Source organism: Crocodylus siamensis, chromosome 13 (genome assembly GCF_052110815.1).
Source record: "Crocodylus siamensis isolate JL-2025a chromosome 13, ASM5211081v1, whole genome shotgun sequence".
Lineage (NCBI taxonomy): Eukaryota > Metazoa > Chordata > Crocodylia > Crocodylidae > Crocodylus > Crocodylus siamensis.
The window spans coordinates 21,041,630-21,066,255 of NC_143407.1; the positions used below are offsets into that span (position 1 = coordinate 21,041,630).

The following is a 24,626-nucleotide window of genomic DNA, read 5'->3' on the forward strand; positions in this document are numbered from 1 at the left end:
CCAGCAGACACTGGATTTCAATTCAATCAATTTCCAGTGGATGCTGGATTTCAATTTCACTTGATCTGTAGGAACCCTGAGGTACTAAATTTAATGTACATTAGAAAAAGCACACCAATGTATATGTAGACTTGCCCACTGTCGCCTAAAATTTCCCTTCCATTTTTAATTTCTATCGGCCAACTCTTGAGGTCTTTCCCCTTTTTTTTTCACTCAGCCCTTCTTCATGCATAGCTCTCACTGATGCTAAAGACTGAGCAAGGATTTCTATGATGCCAAAGGATTTTAAAGTTGGTTTGCACTTTTGCAGATACAGTTGCTGTCTCATAGACATTCTTGTCTGATTATACTTCCAGATCATATAGTAAGGCATTTAGGCTGAACTCTTCTGCACCCTCCCCTGCAATTCCCATTCCTCATCCTTGTCCCTGCCCGTTCCACCCAGAGATGAGAGAGGAGATTTCTTTAGATTTCATGAGAGAAATGAAAGGGAATGCATTATTCAACTTCTTTTGACAACCTTGAAAATTTCATTCTTATATAAGTTACTTCACCCCATAAAATTATCTTGGTTCAAGATTATCCATTGCATTTGTGGAATTGCCATTATATCACACACACACCCCTCACTCCTTAATTTGCTGCAGAACTTGTTGATATTAAAGAGTCAAGGTCTTACTGAAGACAGTTTGGGGAAAATAGTACTCCTCCACTGCTGAAGAAAGAGAAAATACAGGTTTCCTACTATGCTATATATACACATAGTGAAAGGGGCTGGGAAATGTGTGTCTATTTGCTGCCTCGTGTTATTCATAAGCAGTTACAAAATGCTTTCAACAGAGGATGTTGAAAGTGGAGTGAACCTTTAGGCAAGCTTGTCAAACCCTTTTCAAGGCTGATTTAGGAATTTAAAACACTTAATTAAAAACTGTAATCCCTACCCAGTGATATGTAATAAACTCAAACGTTAGACCAGTATCAATCCATAATATATGCCACATCTGGAATTTGGGCTTCAGTTTCTCGGAAACATCTAAAATATACCAACTTAAAGATTAAATCCTTTAAAAATGCATCAGAGGTGAAGCTTAACCTGGTAGATTTCAGATCTTTAGTAAAATAAAGGGAAATGAAGGGAAAAACAACAGGTGAAAATATAAACCATTTTTATACAATTTTAAGTAGATGTCTATGATTTCAGCTCAGCCATCTTCTATATTAACATTCCAAGTGGGTCTTTGGAGTAGTCATCCTGAGGTGTGATCAGATGTTTCATACCCACTGGAGGAGTCTGTAGCAGTTCTGTACATATTTGTAGGGAGAGGAGAGTATAGGACTGTGCGCCTAAAAGCTGGCTAAGAAGAATTTTTCCAACTATTTGAGTTAGTTTAATAAAAGATATCATATTTACCCAAAGAACCTTGTCTGCCTGAGTCTTCTGACCAACATGGCTACAACTTACACCCCTTAAACAAGTTCTACTTTTTCATCCTAAGAAGTAGATCCTGGAAAGTCATATACTTGTAACTAGGTTTCATTTAAACAGGGGAGCTATCAGTTCATCTTTAATGACCTTGGGAACTAGCCAAAATTTGGGGTCTCAGTTTTCACAGACATTAGGGCTAGAAGGGACCTTGCAAGATCATTGGGTCCAGCCACCTGCCCATAGTGACGAGTAGGGAGGTATGGGGGGGCACATACCCTCACCAGCTGAGGAGTGGGGGCATCGAGAGAAGTGCTGCCTGGTGCCCCCCCTGAGTTTGGTGGGGGTGCCAAGAGAAGCACCAGCGGCACTTCTGGTTTTGCCACCGGTCGGCCACTGGTGCCCCCCCAGAATCAGGAAGCATAAGTTGCCCATACCCCTGCTCAAGGGACAGGAAGTCAGCTGGGGTCAAATGATCTCAGCAAGATAGGCATCGATGTGTTTTTTTAAAAGTGTCCGGAGTAGGTGCTTGCACCACTTCTGGGGGGAGTTTTCCCTAAGGTCCAGCCTAAAACAATCTTCCAGGAGTTTGTGACCATTAGACTTTGTCTTCCCTTGGGATGCCCTGGTAAACAGGCGTTCCCGCAGATCCTGATGCACACCCCTTATGTATTTATAGGCTGCCACCAAGCTCCCCACCCCAAGCCTTTGCTTCTCCAGGCTGAAGAATCCCTTTGCTCTTAAGGCCTGTTCTCTTGTCCTCTAATCATGCACGTGGCTCTCCTCTGGACTCTCTCAAGCTTCTCCACATCCTTTCTAAATTGCACCTATTATCTAGCACCTACCCACCGCAGGCACCAACTACTTCCCAGCTGCACTGTGGGTCAGGGCCAGGGTCTGCCAGAATGTCTGCTGGGGTGTCTTAGGTTCACAGGGGGCAATGGGCTTCCACCCATGCATCTTGCTCCAGAGCCAGACCCAAACTGAAGGAATTAGAAGAAGAAATCAGAGATGGAGTCAGGCATTTCTCTGTTGCAGTCTTGTTTGTTTACAAAGAACCAATGAAATCCTATGTTCTTCTCCACAAGAAGGGTTAGAAACCAATAGACAGCTGCCTTGCTTCCAAGGAAACTTCCACCAGCACTCTTGGCCTAAAGGGCTCTAGGGCTGCCTAACAACTGGGTTGACAGACAGGTGAGAAGATCAAGAGAAGGGAAACGAAGAAAAAAAACCTAAAAGCAGGAGGCTGAAAGAGGATTTTTTCATGGAGGAAACTGGATTTAATTTGGAGAAAAGAAGACTGAGCAAGAAGTTGACAGCAGTCTTGAACTCCCTGAAGTGGGGATCCAAAGAGGATAGAGCTAGACTGTTCTCAGTGGTGACAGATGACAGGACAAGGATCAATGGTCTCAAGTTGCAGCAAGGAGAGAAGTTTAGGTTGGATAATAGGAAAAACTTTCTCGCTAAGAGGGTGGTGAAGCACTGGACCAGGTTCCCTGGGGAGGTGGTGGAATCTCCATCTTGGGAGGTTTTTAAGGCCCAGCTCAACAAAGCCCTGGGTGGGATGATGTAACTGGGGCTGGTCCTGCTTGGAGCAGGGAGTTGGGCTACATGTGACCTCCTGAGGTCCCTTCCAACCCCCATTTTCTATATGCCTTTGTTTTGGTCTGTCATATGTGTTCTGTTGTCTCTCGCAGCCTACTTTGAATGAAGGGTGGAAATTATGCCCATCCATGTTGAAGAGGTTTAAGCCAACCTATAACAATTAACCTTTGAACGCTTATGTAACACGTGAGTACAAAAAAGTAGTTAAGACTAACTAGTTGAGAGAGGTGTAAACTTTCATAAGTGACATCTGACAAAGCAGACGGTCACCTCTGAACTAGTCTCTAAGGTGCCACCCTGCCCTGCCGTGTGTAACACAGATGTCCTGGTCACGTGTTGATTACAGATCCTGTCTTGCTTGTCCTAAGAGGGGGAGGGTGGCTAATTCATAGCTCAAATAACCCCGGTGCCACCCTGAGATTATCCAGCTGGGTATTTCAAGAAAAACATTAGGGCTCCCCCGTAATTTTTTCTTCTTTCTTCTACTAGTGCTACCTCTGCCTGCATCGAAATACTCCCAACACGAGGTTAACTGCAGGTGCTTAGCGCACACCTGTGATTTGGCCCTGAATGAGTTCCAGTTAAATAAATAAATAAAACTCCCTGCCCAAACTTTCACGCTCCCGGGCTCTACTCTACTTCGTGTGTGTTTGGCTCCTGTAACCGCGGGGCGGGGGCCTTGCACTAGTGCCCGGCTCCTGCCGAAGTGCGACGGGGCTCGATGTCGGGAACCAGGCCCGTCCCCGCGTACGTGGCGCCGGCAGGAAGCGCGGAAGTAGGCCCCCCCTGCCCGGGGCGGCCGCGCGAGGGAAACATTCCGGCAGCGGGACGGGCGGGGCGGAGCCCATGTGCTGGGGCGCGGCCTCTCCGCGGCCCGGCTGGTTGCCACGGAAACGCACGCGGCTTCCGCCCGGAAGGGGGAGAGGCGGTGGGGCAGCATGGCGGCGCCGGGGCTGGGGTGCTGGTGCCGGGGGGCGGCCTGGCCGCGCGTCCCCGCGGCTGCCTTCCTCACGGCGTTGTTGTCCTTGGCGGTGTCCGGGCCTGGGCTGCTGCTGCTGGGGGACGAGTCGGCCGCCCTCTCCGCCTGCTCGCTGCGGCCTAGCGCGGTGCGCGGCGGGGAAGGTGAGGCGCTGGCCCGGGCCGTCGCCGCCTGCCCCCGCCCCCAGCTTTGCCCCCTCGGCCCCAAAACCTCCCTCGCGGTCGCATCCGCTGGGAGCTCCCTCCCTCCTGGGCCTGTCGTTCTGCTCATGCGGAGCCTCGCTCCTGCTTGGGGGCTGGCTCACGCGGCCCAGTGGGGGCTTCGGCTGTCCTGCCCGGGTGCCCCTCCAGCCCCCTGGCCCTGCCCGCCCGCCTGAGCTGCTGTTGTGCTGCCTGCTCCTGGTCGGAGCTGCTGCGTACCACGCGCTGCGGCTTGGCCGCCCTGGCATGGCCTATTCCTGCGGCTGCCTCCAGGCTGAGCTAACGTTGGTTGTAATTAGCGCTTTGGCCAGTGGGCTTGTAACGGCCCTCCACGCCCTCATAGGCTTGAAGACATTGACTAGCCCTATGGTTTTCTGCCTTATTTTCTTTCCATCTAATCATGCCTAAAATACCAATGGTAAATTTTTATTTCTGTTGGTACTTCTCTAAAAAGGCTGTTTGCTCAGTTCATAGGTTGGTGACCTTCATCTTTGTCTATGAAGATCTGATATCCTTGGCGTGCAGTGCCGTTATCATCTGGTACTTTGCAGGCAGCTTTGAGAAGAACGTGGGCACAGTGAAGCATTGCTTCCTCACTGTTGCTTTTGCCATTTCTTCTGCCCTGCTGTTTCTCAGCCTTGAGGCTGTCTTCTCTCAGCTTTCGGGGGTTGAAGATGCCAAAGGATTTATTCCAGTTGCTTTTGCCATGTTTGGTGTGTCTACAACCCGGTCACGGATGAGAAGAGCACTTCTCTTTGGGTTTAATGTTCCCATTGTACTGGTGCCGTGGATTATGCTCTGTATGACCTGGTTTATTCCTCACTCCTCTCTCCTGGGTAACACATGTGGCCTCTTAGTTGGGGTAGCCTGTATCCTTTCTAGCTGGGGGACAGAAAGAGCATGAGAGCTGGGATTGTGAGAGGGAGAGAAAGAGAAAACATGCTAAATTCAAGGCTTAGGCTCACAGCTTTATGTTATTTATTGAGCAAAGGTACGGTTCTCTGTATGCTGCTTAAAGTCATATTAGGTTTATTGTTACTCACAAAGGACTGGAAATGCAATCATTTTCTCCCCTTGCCTCCACTGTTGTCCATGGAGCTTTAGTGCATGCAGGGAATGCAGGACAGTGGAGCATGGTGCTCCTGTCATCTGAAATTTGAGGCAAGGTAGAACGAACTTTCTCCTGCCTTTCTAGCTTGTGTGCTGTGTACAGGGAAACCTTGATTTATGGCAAAAAATACTATAGGCCATGTGCAGAAAGCATGTCCTGTGGTGCCCTTCTACCAGAAGCTGTCTCCTTAACATGTTCCTAATTTCAGATGGTTTTGGCTACTGCTTCTGCTTGGATCTCCCAGAGTCAGTTGTAACCAGGCTAGATCAGAAGCTTCCTTTCTGCCTGCTGAAGAGAATACCAGGACTGAAATACATTCCAGGGTCTTTGGCAGAGAGAAGAGCTTCCCAAAGCAAAAAGTAAGTGCTTGAACTCCAATAACATTTCTTATTGAAAAGGGAGGCTGCAGTCAGGAAATGGAAGGAAAGTGCTGTGGTGTGGCAGAAGCACCATTGGGGTGCTTGCCACTTAGTGGGCTGTTGCAGGTGACAGATGAGCCTGCATGGTGAGCAGCAGGGAGACCCCCCACTCCCCTCCCTGGGTAGCCGTTTTAAGGGGGAAAGTGTGTGGCAGATCACCTTTGGGCTAGGGACAGACATTACACATAAACCAATTTAAATGATCAGAAACTGGTTTAAACCTGTAACAGAACAGATGTTCAGTGCACATAAGCCAGTCTGAAAATGGCTGAAACCAGCTTGAGGTAAACCTGGTTGAATGCAATAGCAGACTTAAACTGGTTTGAGCCAAATCAGTTATGCAATGTGTGTCCGAGACCCCTTGCTGGTTTAAGATAAACCATTCTGGCATGTTCACTGGGCTGGGCTCTCTGCTCCATAGAAGGACTGGCCCCTCCCCTCTGCTCCCTGGCTGCAGATCTGGCAGAGACTTGCAGGCTGCTCCCCACCACCCCCTCACCATTCCCTACTAAGCAGGAATGCCCCCCTCTCCTCTGCCTTGCTGAGAAGTATCTTTGTGTATTAGCCCTCCCCCCCCCCCAGCTCAGGGAAGGGAAGGGAAGGAAGGGCTGCTCTAGCAATCCCCAGTTTCTAGCCTGACCCACTGCAGGGATGTGCCTGCATGTCTGGAATGAAAAATAAATGTTTTCCCACCTACAAATCAGTTCAGGCTTTGCAGGTTAAACTAACCTGCAAAGATTGAGTCAATTCAGATTCAGGCTTTTTAAATGTCTGTCCCTAGCCTTGGTATCTGCCACTTCAAGGCTGAGAGCAGGCAGCTGTCAAGTGCAGGCCAGCCCTGGTGAAGCAGCCATTTTAGATCCAGGCCCACAGGGCTGAGGGAGCAGTCTGCAACAACACCTGGTTGTTGTTCCTGCTGTTCCTGGAACCTGTTGGAGGTAAGGGGGGAACTGTGGGGATGGCAGGAGGTTCCTAGGGGGCCCAGTGAGGTCCCAAGCCCCTGAAAGAAGGCTAGGACCTAGTAAGAGCGAGGCCAAGCCAAGGCATAGGGCTAACAACTTGTAGGCCTACAAAGGGGCCAGGCAAGCCCCTGAGTGGATCTGGCAGGCGTGAACCCAGGGGCTCAGGTGAGTTGAGTTGGACTAGGCCTCAGGCAGCATTGTGGGGGCGTTAGGCCAACCTGGATTAGGGTGAGGGCTGTATGGTGGGACCCCCCAGGAGTATGGGAGTCAGTGGCTGCCAGGCTGACTTTCTGATCCCTTGTACTGGTCAATGCAAGAGGGCCGGGGCCTGAAGGGTGAGGGGGATTTAAGCCTAATGCAAGGGGCAGGTCAGGACCACGGTGAGCTATTTGGCACCCCAACTGACCTGGAGGCAGGGCCAGAGCCTATAAGGGCTGATGGTCCCTTTGATATGGGGGACATCACAGCTGAAGAGGGTAGGGGTCAGCCAGCGTGCAGGCTGTTATGATGGAGGCTACAATACAGCTTATGGAGGGGAGGTATCCAAATGGGGATCTGAGTGAGAGCTGGGCCCAGGGAGAGAGAGAACCTAGATACATCACCCAGGAGCCGTAGCAGGGGAACTAGACCAGGGCAGGTAGGCTTGCGTGGTCCTGGGCATGACCCAAAACTACACCCTGCTGGGGAAGGGTGGTCTGGTAAGGCTGTCTGTGGCGGGACGGTCCCCCCAGAAATGCCAGGTCGGTTACCTCCCCAGTGAAAGACAGGTAGGGGCGCCTGATAACCTCAGTCCCCACCATTTGGTGGGTTGTTAAGACTGGAGGGTAGTGGGGCCAGGCATGCCTAGGGAGAGGTACCTGAGCCCAGTGTGAGTAATGGGGGCCAGGTATGCTTGGCAAGAAGCATGCAAGTCCTATGTGGGGGCCCCCAGTGGCCCTAGTTGGAAGGGGCAGTAGTTGTGAGACCCCAGAGAAGGGGTGGTGAGGGATAGATCCTAGGGTAGGGTGGCCATCATAGAGGACAGTCTGGTTGTCCTCTGTCCTCTATAGATACAAAACTGAATGCCTGCATGTCCTCTATTTTTCTCTTGAAGAGAAAAGTAGACGACATAAAGGTATTGGATTTTGTATCAATAGAGGACAGGGTGGCAGAAAACCGGAATGTCTTCTTTGGCCATCCAACCCTAGGGAGAGGGCATATATGGAAGCCCCAGGAAGAGGCAGTGAGGCCAAGTTGATCTTTGCATGCCTGAGGCAGAATGATGTGGCTCTGTGAGAGTCAGGGGTGGAAGGGGCAAGTAGTTGGCCCTAATGAGGGGGCAACAGTGACAAGTAACCTGGAGAGGGGCTTGGGTCAGAGCTCCGCCCAGGAATTGGCTGGTCACAGTTCAGATGAGGGTTGCAAGAGGCTGCGCCAGCCAAGGATTGTGAATAGGCAAGCCTGATGGCCTACACGGTCACTCAAGCAAGCAGGGTAGGTTGGGTGTGACCTACTGAGGGGCAGCATGTAAGAGGCCCAGTGAGAGTGGGGGAGTGCAAGAGACCTGGTGAGAGCAGGTGGGGTGAATGAGGCATGATGAGGTGGAGTGAAAGGATGAATGCATGAGGCGTTACAAGGGGCTAAGTTTGGAGCCAGAGCAGAGGGCAACTCAGGGATGCCATCTGTGAGGCATGGGACATGATAGCAGATCGGAGTTGTGTGTACACCCCTAGGCATTGAGGTCATAAATAGGCAGCCTTCCCACATTTTTACAACCAGTATTTTAACAAGGTATGGCAGGAAAGACTGAGCAGACTGCCCTAGACAGGTGGTTGGGCTGGTAGTGTGACTGGGCCTTGAGAGTTGCCCTCGGTCACAGGTGGCAATAATGGGAATGCTAGAGAATCACAGAAATCATAGCAGAATATGGGGGAAGAGACCTCAAGACCATCTAAGACCTTAGGACCCCATGCTTCAGCCAGGATCATCCCTGTCTTCATTGTCCCAGATGAATATTTGTCTAACTGACACTTTATAACTTCCAGTGAAGGAGATTCAGCTGTTTCTCTAGGTATCCTCTTGTGGTATTTAACCACCCTTATAGTTAAAAGGCTTTTTCTAATATCCAACCTAAATCCACTACTTCTTGTCCTGCCCCCTGTGAACAAAAAGAACAGTTAATTATATTCCTTCTTATAACAACACTCGTTGTGGTTTGCAAGTATGTCAGAACAAAAACAACGATGTCCTCGGTCTTGTTCCTTGAGGTTAAGAGAAGGAATGTAATTTGCTTGTCAGAATATCTTAGGAAGCGGGAGTTCCTGCTTTTTTTCCTGGCTGTGATAGTCACTGGCGTTGTGTTCTTGGGCAGTTCACTTAGCCCATCTTTACCTCAGTTTAGGTCACAGGAATAAATAATATTGTGATATTGGACTTTAAGAGAGACTGGATAGAAGGTTTATTATGAACGCAGGGTATTATAATGAAAAATGTTAGTTATTAAATTGGTAGTGTGTAACTATTTAGGCTCCAGGGGTGACTGGGATGTTGCTGGCTATACAACCTTTACCCTGCTCTAGCTCAAGGGTGCCCTTCCCTCTTTGCTTTCCTGCCACACCTTAATATAATTGTTTGATTGGAAGTGAGCCCCAGTTCATCTAGATGGCAGCTAGTTCTTCCTGGATCCTATTGATCTCTGCCCTGCCCTTGCTAGGTGGGCCCTGATGGCCCTTCACTGCCCAGGACACCTGTTAGCCTCAAAGATAATCATGACGTCTGACCTCCCCTACAGCAATGCTCATGTCATGAAAGTGTTACTACTTAATTTGGATGGGCACTTGGCCCCAATCTGATATCAGGCCATCTCAGGCCTTTATACCCTTCTTGAGGTCTTGGCTTCTTGTCCTGTCACTGATCCCTTCAGTTCAGGCCCACTGTGCAGGGCCTGACTTCTGGATCTCAGCCTGAGTCATTCTCTCAGGTTGTGCCCTGCTTGGGCTTTGGACCACTGGCCCTGATCTCACCTCTCTAGAGCTGTTTCCACCCTGCCGCAGGCAATGACCCTGCTCTAGCTCTGTCCCTGGCCCCTGTGCCTGTCAGTCTCATGCACAGGATGCCCTGGCCCTGACTTAACCCTCCCTGGGCACTGGGGCCCCTGGTCCTCATCCCGTGCCTGCCCAAGCTAAGCTTCAGTCTCTCTCTCTCTCTCTCTCTCTCTCTCTTCAGCTTCAACCTACAGTATGCCCTGAATCCAGGCCCCTAGTAAGGCTCTAAATACTGGTGTGCCCTGGCACCCTGTTGTGGGTTAAACCCCCAGGCATCCCTTGGGTGTACTGCCATGGCCTCCACAGACTCCCCTCTCAGCCATGACCAAACCACTAGTTAAAACTAATGGAGGAGTAAGCCTTCTGGCCACAACACAAACTAAACCTTCTCTTGGTTCAACCAAACAATGGCTACCTGCCTGCATAACCAGGCTTCCACTTCAGGTAATATTCTTCTCTTGGGCAGCAGCACTCTGTTTTCCTTCCTCAGGATAGCCCTGGTGCCATCTAGGAACTTTCCTGCATTACCCCAGCTCTGGAGCTCTTGCTTCAGGGCCAGACTGCCCCACCTGGCTTATGGCCTGTGTTTATATACCTCCCTGAACTGCTGTAGGTGTTTCCTGATTCAGTTTGCTGGCCCAACCCCAGGGTGACTTACTGCTGCTGGCTTCTGTTGTGCTCGTATTTTGTCTCCCATGCAGCGTTCTAGCCCGTGATGCTACTGCAGTAAGTGCTTCTATCAGATAAGTTCCTACATACCTGTTCCCTGGCCATTCACAATGAGTAGCTTTCCCCACCTGAGGCTTTCGCTCTCTCTAGGGAGCCTTCAGTTCTCTGTTGCATAGTGTTTTAAGTTCTGCCCCATTCTCAAGGCAGGTTAATATGTGGGATCAATAGGTAGTTCTGAAAGGTTAATGTATTAAGTAGAGCATCTTCTGATTCATGCCTTCTGCTAGCAGTTGCTGTTTCTGGATGCTCACTTCTGAAATATTCATTATATTATGAATATTTCTTACCCAAATACTGCCAACTCTCTTCCTCCTCTGATGGCTTTGTGTCTTGGTAAATAATGCTCGACGGGTGCTTTTTCTGATTTAACAGCTTAAAGGACACACAATTTCAATGGCGATGGTTACAGAAATCTTACCTTGCTTTGGAGGATTGGCAAGTTTCATGCCAATGAGAGACTTGTATCCACATTACCTCCATTGAGGAGTATGGGTGTATTTCTAATGGGTAATGCCAGGCTTTTTGTATATCACTGCTAAGTATTCTGTAGCAACTGAGCTCAACTTGCTGTCGTAGAGTGACTCCTGTTACATGCTCATGGTGATTTTGAGCAATGAAGTTTGCCAAGAGGGCATGTACAGAGATTGGGAAATGCCAAGTGTAAACACCATGTAACACTATTTTTTCCCTTTCTGTTCAGGATTAATCCAGTGCCGGGCTCATACCCCACTCAGAGCTACTACTGCCCTTCACCTTCAGCACTTCCTACCATGCAGATACAGCACCCTAATGCCCAGAGCCTAGAATCCTGGCATAGCTACACACCAGGTTACATCCACGCTCCTGCCCCATACCAAACCAGCACTGCCTTTGGAGAATTTTACATACAGAACCACTTTGGTGCCTCATCTGGACATGACTGCCAACCACCTGATTCTGCTTCCCTCCAACATAAAGGGCTGCCTTACTCTCAGATGTCTGTAGGGCTGGAGAATTTAGAAGCAAAGCTTCAGCAAGCACCAGGGTTGCCAGCAGGAGCAGCTAGTTCACCGGAGCTGTCAGAAATCCAAATATACTGATGGTCCACTGAGACAAGGGTGGGAAATAGCCTGTAGCATAGCACTACTAAGACATGAGACTGCTTCTAAGAACTTTTATTTTAACTGGATTGACTGTGGTCAAAGCAAGTAATCAGTGGTGCCCCCTGACTTGGTGGTCTCAGTGCGGCCCACTTATGGGCTTTTAACCCTCATCAAGTTTTCTTTTATTTATATTCCTTTTTTCTTTTTGATACTTTTTGATATTTGTTGGGAGCTGTATGTGTTGCATCTGTGTATCTCATACGGTCAGATCCCTTGCTACTGGTTATAAATCTCCCCTATCTAGGCTAAGGGTGGATCCTGGTTACAGTATACCTGTCCCTTGACTTAGTTCAGCTATGGGAAAGAGATGTCTGTCAAAACACTGGATTTTAATTGGATTACAAGGGCTAGCACAGGTCCAGTTTCGGTTGCATTCCTCCACTCTGTCAGAATGTTATGAGGGCCCTCATCTTGGTTTCAGGTTTAGCGCAGACAGGGCCCAACTGATCCAAGATTACCTCTTGGGTTAGGGATAACCTGCCTGTTCTGTAATAGGCCCTGACTTAACTGTAATGTTAAATGAATGGAGAAAGATGGACCTGTGCATAAGGTTAATTTTCCAATACGGATGTGCCTAAGAACAAGCTTAGTGTGAAGTGAGGTGAAGTATTTAGGTGAAGTAGATGGCTGGCTGCATTCCCTGTTACCCCAAGGGACTCAGCAGCGATGTGCCGCTGAGTCCGTTGTTGGCACTGGCCGTGCAGACTACATTCCCTTCACAGACATCTTGCCTTGCCTTGCCCTCCATAATAGACACCTGCAATAACATGGCATGTGGCCCACAGTTCCAGCTGTGCCTTCAAAACCTCTAGAGGGGCTGGAGAATATTGTTGAAGGGATTTGTGACTCCTCTGGAGACTTAAGCTACTACATACAAACTAATACATCTAAGAGGGAGGGGCCTGAGAGACTTGGTGAATCAAACAGTAGGTAGTTGTTACTCTCTTTTGCAGGATTTGTTGAGATGTTAGAGTATTCTCCAGTGCTTATAAACTAATGAGCTTTACCACAAGCATTTTGAAATGGCAAATGAGCACTGTGAGATTGTAGCATGAGGATGAAGACTGACAGTGGCTGCTGTGTGTGTCTTCATGCAGAATGCAACCCTTGAATATTACCTAGAAAGTGAAGTTACATAGGCTGTTTGGTTTCCTGCTGAAAAACTGACTCGTCTTGAAGCAGTTGGGAGACAAAATTCTTTGATGTAGCTCTGCTGCAATCCTACCCAACAGTCCAGGCTAGTTCAGCAGTGATTTGTTAAAGAAAAGAGACACCTGCTGGTAAAAGATGGTACTGCAGAGGTAACCAGGATTGGGAACTGCTTATTCCTAAATGGAGTGTTAGTTTATAGACATTATCCAATGGTGTTGACTAGTGGAAAGGCAAATCCACTAAAATACTGACTTAAGAGTTGCTGTTGCATCAGTTTGTGTGGAAGGAGTGGGAAGAAGAACCCCCTGGAATAACTAGTCTGGAAAAAATCAGCTATAAAGAATTCTTCCTGAGGCAGTCAGGCTTGCATCCTGGTAAACAAAACTTTTACACCAGGCTGGGCCAGCAACTTGGCTAAAGAGCTGCCAAATGATCAGGGCTAGAGAGTGAGAGCTGCTGCTGCCCAGGATGAAGCATCAAAAAAGAGAAATGTCTTCCAGGGTAGCCAGATGTCAAGTTAGGTAGGATTTGGCAGGTCAAAGGCAACACTTCTAGTTGCACCTGGAAACAAAATTGGAAGCTAGTGGTGCAGGCAACAAGATTTTGAGAGAGATCAATTTTCTTCTCAGGCTTAAAGAACCAGCCAAGTCTTTGAGCACAACCTTGTATTGAATGGCCAGGTGTGGAAAAAGCATGAATATCCTGTAGCAAGGTCTGAACCGGAGAGTAAGGTTCACACACGCTCCCTGTCAGATACGAGATAAACCATCTTCACTGTTGCAGTCTGAGAACCTGAGAAGACCTCCTCAAGTCATAACCAACTCAGTAGAGGGAATGGAAATTACTTTTGCCATGAAGTGACCTTTATCTTGTCTGGATTACTCTTCAGACTAATTGCTTTTATCCAAGTGCTGATCCTTGTCTAGTTCTGAACTGTTTACATTCAGCAAGAGGGGACTCAAAGATGATGAGTTGGGCTATAGGCTGGAGCCTTTAATGCTTGCACACTCATGCCTTACACCTTCCCCTGCTCTTCATTCAGTTTAAAGCTTATAACCTTTGCTTGTGGCTTACTATCAGACCCATCATTTTGTTAAAGGAATGAGAGAGACTGTTGTAGTAACTAGACTAGAACAGAGTTTGGGTTTGTAGTCTGAGGCATCTGTCACCAGGAGGCACTGGGCACCTGAGGTTAGCTTTTAGGGGGGCATGTCTACACGTGCAACTAAATTTAATGCATATTAAGTGATTTTTTTTCTGGCGGGTGTCTACACACACAGGGACTTGGCACTAAATTGAGTTCCAAGTCCCTGCAGCCCTGCTATATGCCCCTAGTAGCTAGGCAGAACCAGCACTAAAGTTAGTGCCAGGTCACATTTACATGTGCGTTAATGTGCTTTAACTAATTGCACCTAATTTGATATCTGCATTTGTAGGTATCAACTTTAGGCACAATTAGCCTAATTTTGTCATTTTTAATTTGCATTAAGGGCACACACCTGTAGACACATACCTGCAATGCGCATTAAATTAATTAAATGTGCATTAACGCGGCTTGTGTAGACACGCCTAGGCAGGAACAAAATTGGGCAATGAAAGGGCTTATGGAGGTTTAGTGGTTAAGAGTCTGGTTTTAATGTTACCTGGTGTAGGAGGAATAAGCATCCTTTTGACTCATCCTTACCTAAAACTCATATGAAACTCCAGCTGGTACCAGATGGCTAAGGTGGAAGGCAAAGGCTGACAAGCAATCTTATGCAATCCCATTACCGTCACTTAAGGAGTAATAATGGTCTTGTAGTTAAAGTACAAACTCAGTAACCAAGAGGCCTCAGTTCTGATTCTGGTTCTGCCATAAGCTTGTTGTATGTCCTTGGCAAGTCACTATTTCACTGTGTCCTGCTGTTATTTTCATCTTTACAGTATTTTCCTACTTCACAGGGCTGCTGTTAGGCTAGAGACATTAAAGCAGTTTGAGATGTCTGGTTGGAGGCTGCTTCTGAAGAGCAAAATATTATAATAAATGCACACTGTGTTTAAAGGTATCGGTTCTTGTGTTCAGTAAGTTTCTCAGAGTTGTTTGTTTTTGGGTTTTTTTCAGCCAGAGCCTGACCAAACATGAACGAAGACAGAAATGTCTAACTTTCTCTGCCCTGCTAAGCTTTTATCCATCTTAAGAACATAAAATCTTACTAATTTGTCTGACAATAGGATTCTCAAAATTTGGCTGAATATTCTCTACTGTTTCATTACTCAGTAACATAGAAGTTAAATTGCTGGCAGCACATTACCAGAGGAAGCTTAATTTTGCATCTGGGAGCTATTATGCTCACTTGTTTATCATCAAGTATTAATGTATTCACACCCTAAGCAAGGTAACCTGCATGTTTGGTGATTATTTGTGCACAGAGCTGACAGTCTGAAACACAGGTGGCTGGGTCAGTAGAGACACAGTACTTGCTCTATAGCGGAAAAATGAAGTTGTTTCCACCTTTAATTCCTGAACAACTACAATGATTTGATCTGGTCTTTTGTGTGCCAAATTCATCACTGATGTAGCTTTGGAGGAGCTCCATCAGCAATGAATTTAGCCCTGCAGGCCTACAGTGTTGAACTGAAGGCCCCTGCTACGCGTACTTATTTATGCAATTAACTGGTTAATTGAGCAATAAATTTAGACCAGTCACATGTGCAAAGTAATGATCACACAATAAAAATTACTATCCAGCTATAAAAAGAGCCAACCAGCTATAAAGTTAGTGCTTGAAAATGTGGAACAACTCTATAGCTGGCTTCTATCCAGCTTTAATTTGAACATGTAGCAGGGCCCTAAGAGTCTGTGTGGGTAAAAGTGCCCATAAAGCCTTCTAGGTTGACTTACTTAGGTGAGGATTAGCATGTCTTACAAACTGAATTACAGCACAAAATAATTTTTCCCTTCTATAATTATGCAGAATTTTCTTAGAACTTGTCATGCAGGGTCTCTGCTAAAGGCAGCCTTTTCAATGCAGCCTGCAAGATTGCCTGTCAAAGCATATTTCTCATGTTCCATGCCTCAAATCTAACTCCCACCTGGATAAAAGCAGAGAACAAGAAAGAAAAGCCCATTTGTGCTCTGCATCAGGTGAAGCAATAGGATGGTATCCACAAAATAAAAGGAGCCACCTTTGAGAATGCAATGTACGGATGGATGGCTCTGTTTTCAGTGCTGTGTGTGTATAATTATTCCTTCCATGCTGAGCCCCTTATTCTTCCCTGGAGAAACAGGTTCTTCCAGCAGTTATCTGTAGAGATAGAGGGAAAGGTGAGATACTGCCCTTTTACAGAATAGACACTTTCTCTGTCCTAGTGTCACTGCTGTCACTAGCAGCAATGTAGCTAAGTACTAGTCACAGTGATGTTTGGGTGCTCGTCATCACCAAGGCAAAGGTGGCAACGGGCTGGCTTTGTAAATCAACGTAAGAGCAGTGTGCAGGGCAGGGGGAGGTGGGTGATGATAAGGCCCTGCCTGTACAGTCTAAGCTGCATACAAGTAGATGCATTGGGCAATATTCTGGTTGCCTAACAAGGGGAGGGAGGCTATCCATAGGCATACCTCCACTGTCACCTGTATGTTATTAGCAGCCATTAAATTAGTAATTTTGAGGCTGCTGTAGAGGTTAGGCCTTCTGAGTAGCAGGAGCAAAAGCTTTGTGACTAATCTCCAAGCAACAAAATAAGGAGTATTAGCAAGGGGGGGAGAGCTGGGAGAGGCTGTTGTCTGTGTATTAGTAGGGACATTTCAGTTAGGTGTGCCTTTCATACCAAAATGAATGGGGTTTAAATAGCTCTTTTTACCCATTGGTGCCCTTAGTGGCTGATAATGGCAGTGGCCAAATGATTTCCTGGGATGCTGACTGGGTGGATAGGGAGTCCTGGGCACATGGTGATGGGTTGTTGATCAGCTGAGAGCAGTCAGCAGGGGAAGCTACAATCCATGCAAGTCTTTCGGGTGCAGCTGCCAGGAAGAAAACCAACATAGCAGTCAAATTAAGTAGTTTTTGATCATAGCTCTGAAGGCATGTGGGCATGCGATATGCAAGTCATGAGAGGTGGTTAGTCCCCTCTGTTCAGCATCAGTGAGGTTACACTTGGAGCAAAATGCAGACAAATTAAAAAGAGTTCAGAGGAGGAAATATAAAATGATTTGAGGTCTATAAAACTCAGCACACGAGGCAAGGTTGGAAGAATTGTGATTGTTTAGACTGAAGGGGGATTTGATAGATCTTCCAGTATAAAAAGGGTTATTATAAAAACAAAAACAAAAAACAAAAGATGGTGATCAGTTGTTCTGTGTCTGTAGGGGACAGAACAGGACAAGAAATGATGACTTTAAATTCAAGCAAAAGAGCATTAGTTTGGATATTAAGGAGTTTCTAAATGTGAAGGTGGTTGGGAGCTGAATAAATCATTAATCACAGTTATGGTCTGATTTTTGATAGATTAGGTAGGCCAGATCAGGGAGTCTGGTTTAGAGTTGCCATACAGAGTTTATCCTTTAGGGGGAGCTATCAAGTTAAAATTTATTTCCCTGAAAAACCAAGTCTATAAAACCCCACTGGGAGATGATAACCCAGGGCAAATGCCAACCTAAGTCTTGGACCCTACCAGAATTACCCCCAAATATGTGCTTTCCCCCAAGAATTGGTCATTTTGTCCCTTCATAGAATTCCCAGTGGACTCTCCATTCTCCCAAAAGGTGGAGCCTGGACAGCAACTCTGCTTTAGACAGGTGTTTCTGAGCACTGTCCAGGTCAAAGCACCTCATTTTCCTTGCTCAGCAGCCATTCATCCCCTAGCTGCAGTCATGGGCTGCCTAAAACTCATCTCCACACTCATGCAAATCTCTAGTGTCAGGAGCCTTTTCCCTTACCGTTACTGATTTTGAACTCTGCAGCCCAGCATGCAGTCCCAGATGGCACCAGGTGGAATGGGTCAGGGATACAGATGGGCTGAATGGAAGAGGTGAATGGCACTGATTCTGCCAGCTGGATCAGGGCAATATCATGGGGGAATGGAGAGTGAGTGTATTCTGGGTGACGGACAATTCCTATGGCCTTTAGAACTGGTATCTCTTTCTGCTGTGGTGCCTATCTGCATGGAGTACGAAGAGCAAACACTGGCAAAAAACAAAAGAGAGGATTACATAGTGCAGAGGCATCATCAGTAGGTGGCTGCAGACTGTTAGGGTTGACCAGAAACCACAGCCTTCTTATGACAAAGGTAGACAAGAAGGGAAGAAACAGATTTCCAGTTAAGGCACTGCATTCAGATATGGGACCTAGGTTCAGTTCTTGACTTTACCATACACTCTGTCTGACCTTGCACAACTCAATCACTCGGGGGCAGATTTTCTAAGGTATTTGTGTGTTTAAAGACGTAGGATTTTCACAAGTGCCCATCCATCAGCAGGGCTCGGTTCACAGTGAGACTTAAGTGCTCAAGTCCAACTCTTAGATCTTCCAAGCCCCACTCTGCTGCCATCAAACCCTGGCATCTTCAGAGATCTGTAGGCATTTGAGTTCTTGGTATTAAACTTCCCCAGGTGTTTCACATCCTGTTCATGTGCATGCCTGGATGCACCTTACTCTTGACAGTGACTGGTGCTTCCTTCACACTTAAGCCCTGTTGGGACTCCCAAGCCAGGCATTTCTCCACTGATCTTGCCTCCACATCTTAAACCAGTAGGCATTCTCAGAGCACTTCTTCAGGGATTACGCTGCGCATGCCAGTGATATTGGGAGTGCCATCCTTTCACTTGCTAGCTGCAGTCACTCTGGATGTGGGAGACCTGGTTTAATTCCCTTCTGTGAGGCAATTTGTGCCGCATGCTTCTCCCTTCCCAGTAGGGCCCTAAGTCATTGGGTATTCTGGTGTGGGTCCTTCCTGTTGTGGCTTTTACATACTGTATAGAAGAAATAAATAATATTTTGGCCAGCGACAGATAATAAGGTAGGATCTAGGACCCAAGTGTCCCTGCTTCCAGGTGAATGCCCACTAAGCTGTGGAGTCCTGCTCATTCACCATTCCTCTCTATGTCCCAATGAATAATTATTCCATTCGGAGAGGAACAGCTTCAACAGGGAGGATTCATAGAAGTTAGGGTCGGAAGGGACCTCAATAGATCATCAAGTCTGACCCCCTGCATAGACAGGAAAGAGTGCTGGGTTAGATGACCCCAGCGAGATGCCCATCCAACCTCCTCTTGAAGACCCCCGGGGTAAGGGAGAGCGCCACCTCCCTTGGGAGCCCATTCCAGACCTTGGCCACTCTAACTATGAAGAAGTTCCTCCTAATGTCCACTCTAAATCTGCTCTCTGCTAGCTTATGGCCATTATTTCTTGTGACCCCCAGGGGCGCCTTGGTGAGTAGAGCCTCACCAATTCCCTTCTGCGCCCCCATAGGCAGTCACAAAGTCACCTCAATCTTCTCTTGTGGAGGCTAAAGAGGTCCAGGTGCCCTAGTCTCTCCTCGTAGCGCTTGTCCTGCAAGCCCTTAACCATATGAGTGCCCTTCTCTGGACTCTCTCCAGGTTATCCACATCCCTCTTGAAGTGTGGCGCCCGAAACTGCACGCAGTATTCCAACTGTGGTCTGGCCAGTGTCTGATACAGGGGATGTATCACCTCCTTGGTTCCGTTTGTCATGCATCTGCTGATGCATGATAAAGTGCAGTTAGCTTTTCTGATGACTTGGTCACACTGATGACTCATGTTCCCTTTTGGAGTCCTAGTGGACTCCAAGATCCCTTTCTGCTTCTGTACTACTGAGCATGTCATTTCCTAGGCAGTAGGTGTGTTGGATTTTTTCCTCCCTCGATGCAGCACTTTGTATTTCTCCTTGTTAAATCGCATTCTATTGTTTTCTGCCCATTTGTCCAACATGTCCAGGTCTGCCTGTAGTTGTTCCCTGCCCTCCGGTGCGTCCACTTCTCCCCACAGTTTTGTATCATCCGCAAACTTGGACAGAGTACACTTCACTCCCTCGTCCAAGTCACTGATGAAGACATTGAAGAGCATCGGTCCAAGGACCAAGCCCTGTGGGACCCCACTGCCCACGTCCTTCCAGGTCAATACTGACCCATCCACTACCACTCTTTAGATACAACCCTGTAGCCAATTTGCCACCCACCGGACTGTGTAAACAGCCAAGTCACAGCCTCTTAACTTGTTCACCAGTATGGGGTGGGATACCGTGCTGAAGGCCTTCCTGAAGTCTAAATAGACGATATCAACCCCTACTCCTGTGTCAAGGTGTTTTGTAACTTGGTCATAAAAGAGACTAGATTAGTCAGGCATGATCTACCTGTTACGAACCCGTGCTGGTTTCCCCTCAGCATAATTTTTCCTGCTGGGCTCTCACATATATGAGCTTTAATAATCTTTTCAAAGACTTTGCCAAGGATGGAGGTGAGACTGACTGGCCTATCTATAGTTGCCTAGATCCTCCTTCCTCCCCTTCTTGAAAATAGGGACCACACTGGCCCTTCTCCAGTCCTCCAGGACCTGTCCTGTGCGCCACGAGTGCTCAAATATTCTTGCCAGTGACTGTGCAATGATATCGGCCAGTGCCTTCAGTACCCTTGGATGGAGCTCATCCAGGCCTGCCAACTTAAACACATCCAGTCCTTCCAAGTGATTCTGCAACATTTCAGGGTCAACACTTGGCAGTCTGGTGCCCAGCTGCTGCCTGTCTACAATCCCATTGTGAGACTTGTCTTGCCCCTCGTTTAGGAAGACTGAGGCAAAGAACTCATTGAGGAGTTCAGGATGGAGAGCACTGCCCCACCCACTACAGTTTAAAGCACTCTCCAAAGGGAAGTGAGTTCAGGTCCTTTCAGGCAGAGGAAGGGATTAAGTTCAGGAATCCCAGAATCTGGGCAACTGCTTTCCCCACTTAAATCTTGGGTAAAGGGTGGGGCAGCAAGAGCAGTATCACTTCCTACTCCTCTCCCCACCTCCCATCTGAAGCATAGGATCAACTCGTCTTTACGAGCCCCAGGACTGACCCCTAGATGACTCCCCACTTGATTCCAGCTGCCAACTTGACATTGAGCCATTAATTACTACCCTCTGCACCTGACAATCCAGGCAGTCGTCTATCCACCATTCATCCAACTGTATTCACCGTATTCAGTCCATTCATCCAACCGTATTCACCCATCGGGCTTTGTGGAGCCTCTCCCAGGGGGTGCTGTTGGGACGGCTGGATACTGGTCAGTCTGACCCTTTCTTGGGTGCCGCAGCCCCCAGCATCCCTGGTTTCAACTTATGACCTTCAAAGTCCAGTGCCACAATGAATTGGTCGGCTGCCTTTTTTCCCATTGGCTGTGTGTCGCAGCCGGGACTCAACTAGTTGTTCTCGAGCCACTCTCGCACGGGTGATTGATGTTACACACCTCCTGTGCTCACGCCTTTGCCTGAGCTGGTGGTTTCTGCCCGACTCCCTGACCCTGTTCTTGCCTGCCATGACTTGATGACCTCAGTGTCCGGGGTCGTTCATCGTGCGCGCTCATTGGCCCTGAGGTTCCTCCCAGCAGTCACTCTCGGGGCTCCGCCACCCCTACACAACGGCCTCATGCCTCCTGTATAGCGGTGTCGAGCTGGTCATCGTTCCGTACCCTGGACTCTTGACCGGGTCCCACTCAGGCCCTTCCCTAACACTGTCTAGGCCTACAGTGTGGATCTACGGCCCTCAGGTGTCCCCTGGAGCTTGGGGAGAAACAAACCCAAAAAAACCAAAAGGAAGCTCCAACACAAAAACTGGGCGTACTGCCCCTTTAACTGCCTCCCCACACTTTACCGGGGCACTGGATGCCTTATGCCTAGACACTCAGTCCCCAGCCTACTCCCGTGCACCTCTTGGTCCAGCGACGATGCTTTTCTTGGCTGCACCTCTCTCTGGGATCCCACGCAGTCTCTCGCTCCCAGGACTGATCTTCTCAGGGATTTCCTCTGCAGTCTTTACAGTGCGATCCTGGCGTCCCTCCGCAGCCCCATCCGCAGCATGGTTTGAATGGCCTTCTTCTCTCTTCTTACACTCATCCTGGGCATTCCTCCCCTTCTGGACCGATGTACCTGCTTGCCTTAGCTGCAGGGACCTCAGGTGCTGTCTCCTCTCCCTCTCTCTCGGCTCCGCAGCATGCACCGCCATTTTATTCGTGCCGGCTGGCACTCCGCGCTGACGTCAGCGGCCAGCTGCAACTGTATAAACAAGCGGCTGACGAGCCACGTGGATTTTGCCTCCTGTTCACCACATGTGGTTTCCTGAGCTGCCAGTGAGTATTCTTGCGTCCCTCATGTCCCAGGACACTGTGGCCCGCAGCTTGTCTGCCACGGACCTGGTGTTAAATCAGTTCCCTGACCCCAGCGGGGCTTCTTGGGTACAGGGTCAACCCTAATGGCAGATTGCCCTGCGATGTCAGGAGTCCCTGAGGGGCCCCTGGGTGCTCAGCCCCTGATGTTTATCCCCTGGCCTTTTCCTCAGCCTACGGGGCCTCAAAAGGAACAAAGAAAGCAACTTAACTTCAGGGAGGGCCTGAGGCCTCCTCCCTACTCATGCATCCTGGATCACAAGGTGCTGGTCATCCCTCGGCATAGATTCATAGATGCTAGAGTCAGAAGGGACCTCAACAGATCATCGAGTCCGACCCCCTGCATAAGCAGGAAAGAGTGCTGGGCCTACATTACCCCAGCTAGATACACATCTAGCCTTCGCTTGAAGACCCCCAGGGTAGGGGAGAGCACCACCTCCCTTGGGAGCCCGTTCCAGACCTTGGCCACTCGAACTGTGAAGAAGTTCCTCCTAATATCCAATCTAAATCTGCTCTCTTCTAGCTTGTGGCCATTATTTCTTGTAACCCCCGGGGGCGCCTTGGTGAATAAATACTCACCAATTCCCTTCTGTGCCCCCCTGATGAACTTATAGGCAGCCACCAGGTCGCCTCTCAACCTTCTCTTGCGGAGGCTGAAAAGGTCGAGTTTCTCTAGTCTCTCCTCGTAGGGCTTGGCCTGCAGGCCCTTAACCATACGAGTGGCCCTTCTCTGGACCCTCTCCAGATTATCCGCATCCTTCGTGAAGTGTGGCACCCAGAATTGCACGCAGTACTCCAGCTGCGGTCTGACCAGCGCCCGACAGAGGGGAAGTATCACCTCCTTGGACCTATTTGTCATGCATCTACTGATGCACGATAAAGTGCCATTGGCTTTTCTGATGGTTTCGTCACACTGCCGACTCATGTTCATCTTGGAGTCCACTAGGACTCCAAGATCCCTTTCCACTTCCGTGCCACCCAGCAGGCTGTAGGTGTGCTGGACATTTTTCCTCCCTAGATGCAGCACTTTGCATTTCTCCTTGTTGAACTGCATTCTGTTGTTTTCTGCCCACTTGTCTAACCTGTCCAGGTCTGCTTGCAGCTGCTCCCTGCCCTCCGGTGTGTCCACTTCGCCCCATAGCTTAGTGTCATCTGCAAACTTGGACAGAGTACATTTCACTCCCTCATCCAAGTCGCTGATGAAGACATTAAAGAGTATCGGTCCAAGGACCGAGCCCTGCGGGACCCCACTGCCCACACCCCTCCAGGTCGAAACCGACCCATCCACCACGACTCTCTGGGTGCGACCCTCCAGCCAATTCTCCACCCACCAGACTGTGCAATCATCCAAGTCACAGCCCCTTAACTTGTTCACCAGTATGGAGTGGGATACCGTATCAAAGGCCTTCCTGAAGTCCAAGTATACGACATCCACCCCTCCTCCTGTGTCGAGGCGTTTTGTAACCTGGTCATAAAAAGAGACTAGATTGGTCAGGCACAATCTGCCTGCCACGAACCCATGCTGGTTTCCCCTCAGCATAACTTGCCCTGCCGGGCTCTCACAAATGTGAGCCTTGATAATTTTTTCAAAGACTTTGCCAAGGATGGAGGTGAGACTAACTGGCCTATAGTTGCCTGGGTCCTCCTTCCTCCCCTTCTTGAAAATGGGAACCTGGGCCTGGGCCTGGGTACTCTGATGGGGAATGAACCCCCTGCCAGGTCCTCTCCATTGGGTCCAGGAGAGTTCCTGGCCCGCACGAGAGGGGAATTCTTTGCTGTGTCCCCCCAGCCTTCTCCCCGCTGCTGGCTTTTAACACTGCTGGGTGGTGTCTCCTAATGATGTCATCCTCCTGCACCAGTTGCAGCTGTACAGAAAAGCAGCTTCTTTATTTGCTTCCTTATTTACACAGGCCATGCCCAGCTGACCCTGAACTTGCAGTAAAATTCAGTAAGCACAGCTGAAACATGCCAACTCTGTACAACCCGGCCACTTCTTTCTCCACCTGAGCTGCAAGGCAGTTGCTCAGAATGGCCAAATGTATGTGTCCAACACCAACTGGAACCCTGAGTGGAAAGGGGTGGGGTGTAAGGGAGGAGGACCCACTGAAGACTCTAACATTGACCTATGCCAACTTCAGCCAGGTCTCTTTAAGCAGGTACTACCTCCTTATGCCTCTTCTCAACTACAACAAGTTGTCGTGGGTGAGATTTGAAAGAGAGTGATACACCTGCTGAGCGTGCAGCATGCAGGCCCCATTATGGTGCAGCCACTTGGCATGGGTCCCTCTACAGAGACCAAAACAAAAGCCTTGCTAAAGTCAAGGTATCTTACATCCACAGAGCCAGTCATCTCATCATAGAAGGCAATCAAGTTACTCACTCAGCTTTGGTGAATCCATGCTGATTGTTCCTAATCAACTTCCTTTCCAAGTGCTTAGAAATGGATTCCTTGAGGACCATGATTTTCCCAGGGACTAAGGTGAGACTGACTGGTCTGTAGCTCCCTGGATCCTCCTCCTCCCTTTTCTTA

General features: G+C 48.5%; 1 protein-coding gene across 1 annotated transcript; it reads left to right on the top strand.

Moving 5' to 3' along the window:
• The first annotated feature begins 3,846 nt into the window (after positions 1-3,846).
• Positions 3,847-14,790, top strand: RHBDD2 (rhomboid domain containing 2). The gene is made up of 4 exons (XM_090025983.1): positions 3,847-4,150; positions 4,675-5,076; positions 5,527-5,677; positions 11,152-14,790. Exons 1-4 carry the CDS (start codon positions 3,967-3,969, stop codon positions 11,528-11,530), a joined length of 1,116 nt encoding a protein of 371 aa, XP_089882109.1. The 5' UTR covers positions 3,847-3,966; the 3' UTR covers positions 11,531-14,790.
• The last annotated feature ends 9,836 nt before the right edge of the window (positions 14,791-24,626 follow it).

Bases quoted from the DNA above. Each gene is read 5' to 3' on its own strand.
- RHBDD2 (XM_090025983.1), top strand. From the start codon at position 3,967: ATGGCGGCGCCGGGGCTGGGGTGCTGGTGCCGGGGGGCGGCCTGGCCG. The intron at 4,151-4,674 runs GTGAGGCGCTGG...CTGTTTGCTCAG, and splicing joins CGCGGTGCGCGGCGGGGAAG to TTCATAGGTTGGTGACCTTC. The intron at 5,678-11,151 runs GTAAGTGCTTGA...CTTTCTGTTCAG, and splicing joins AGAGCTTCCCAAAGCAAAAA to GATTAATCCAGTGCCGGGCT.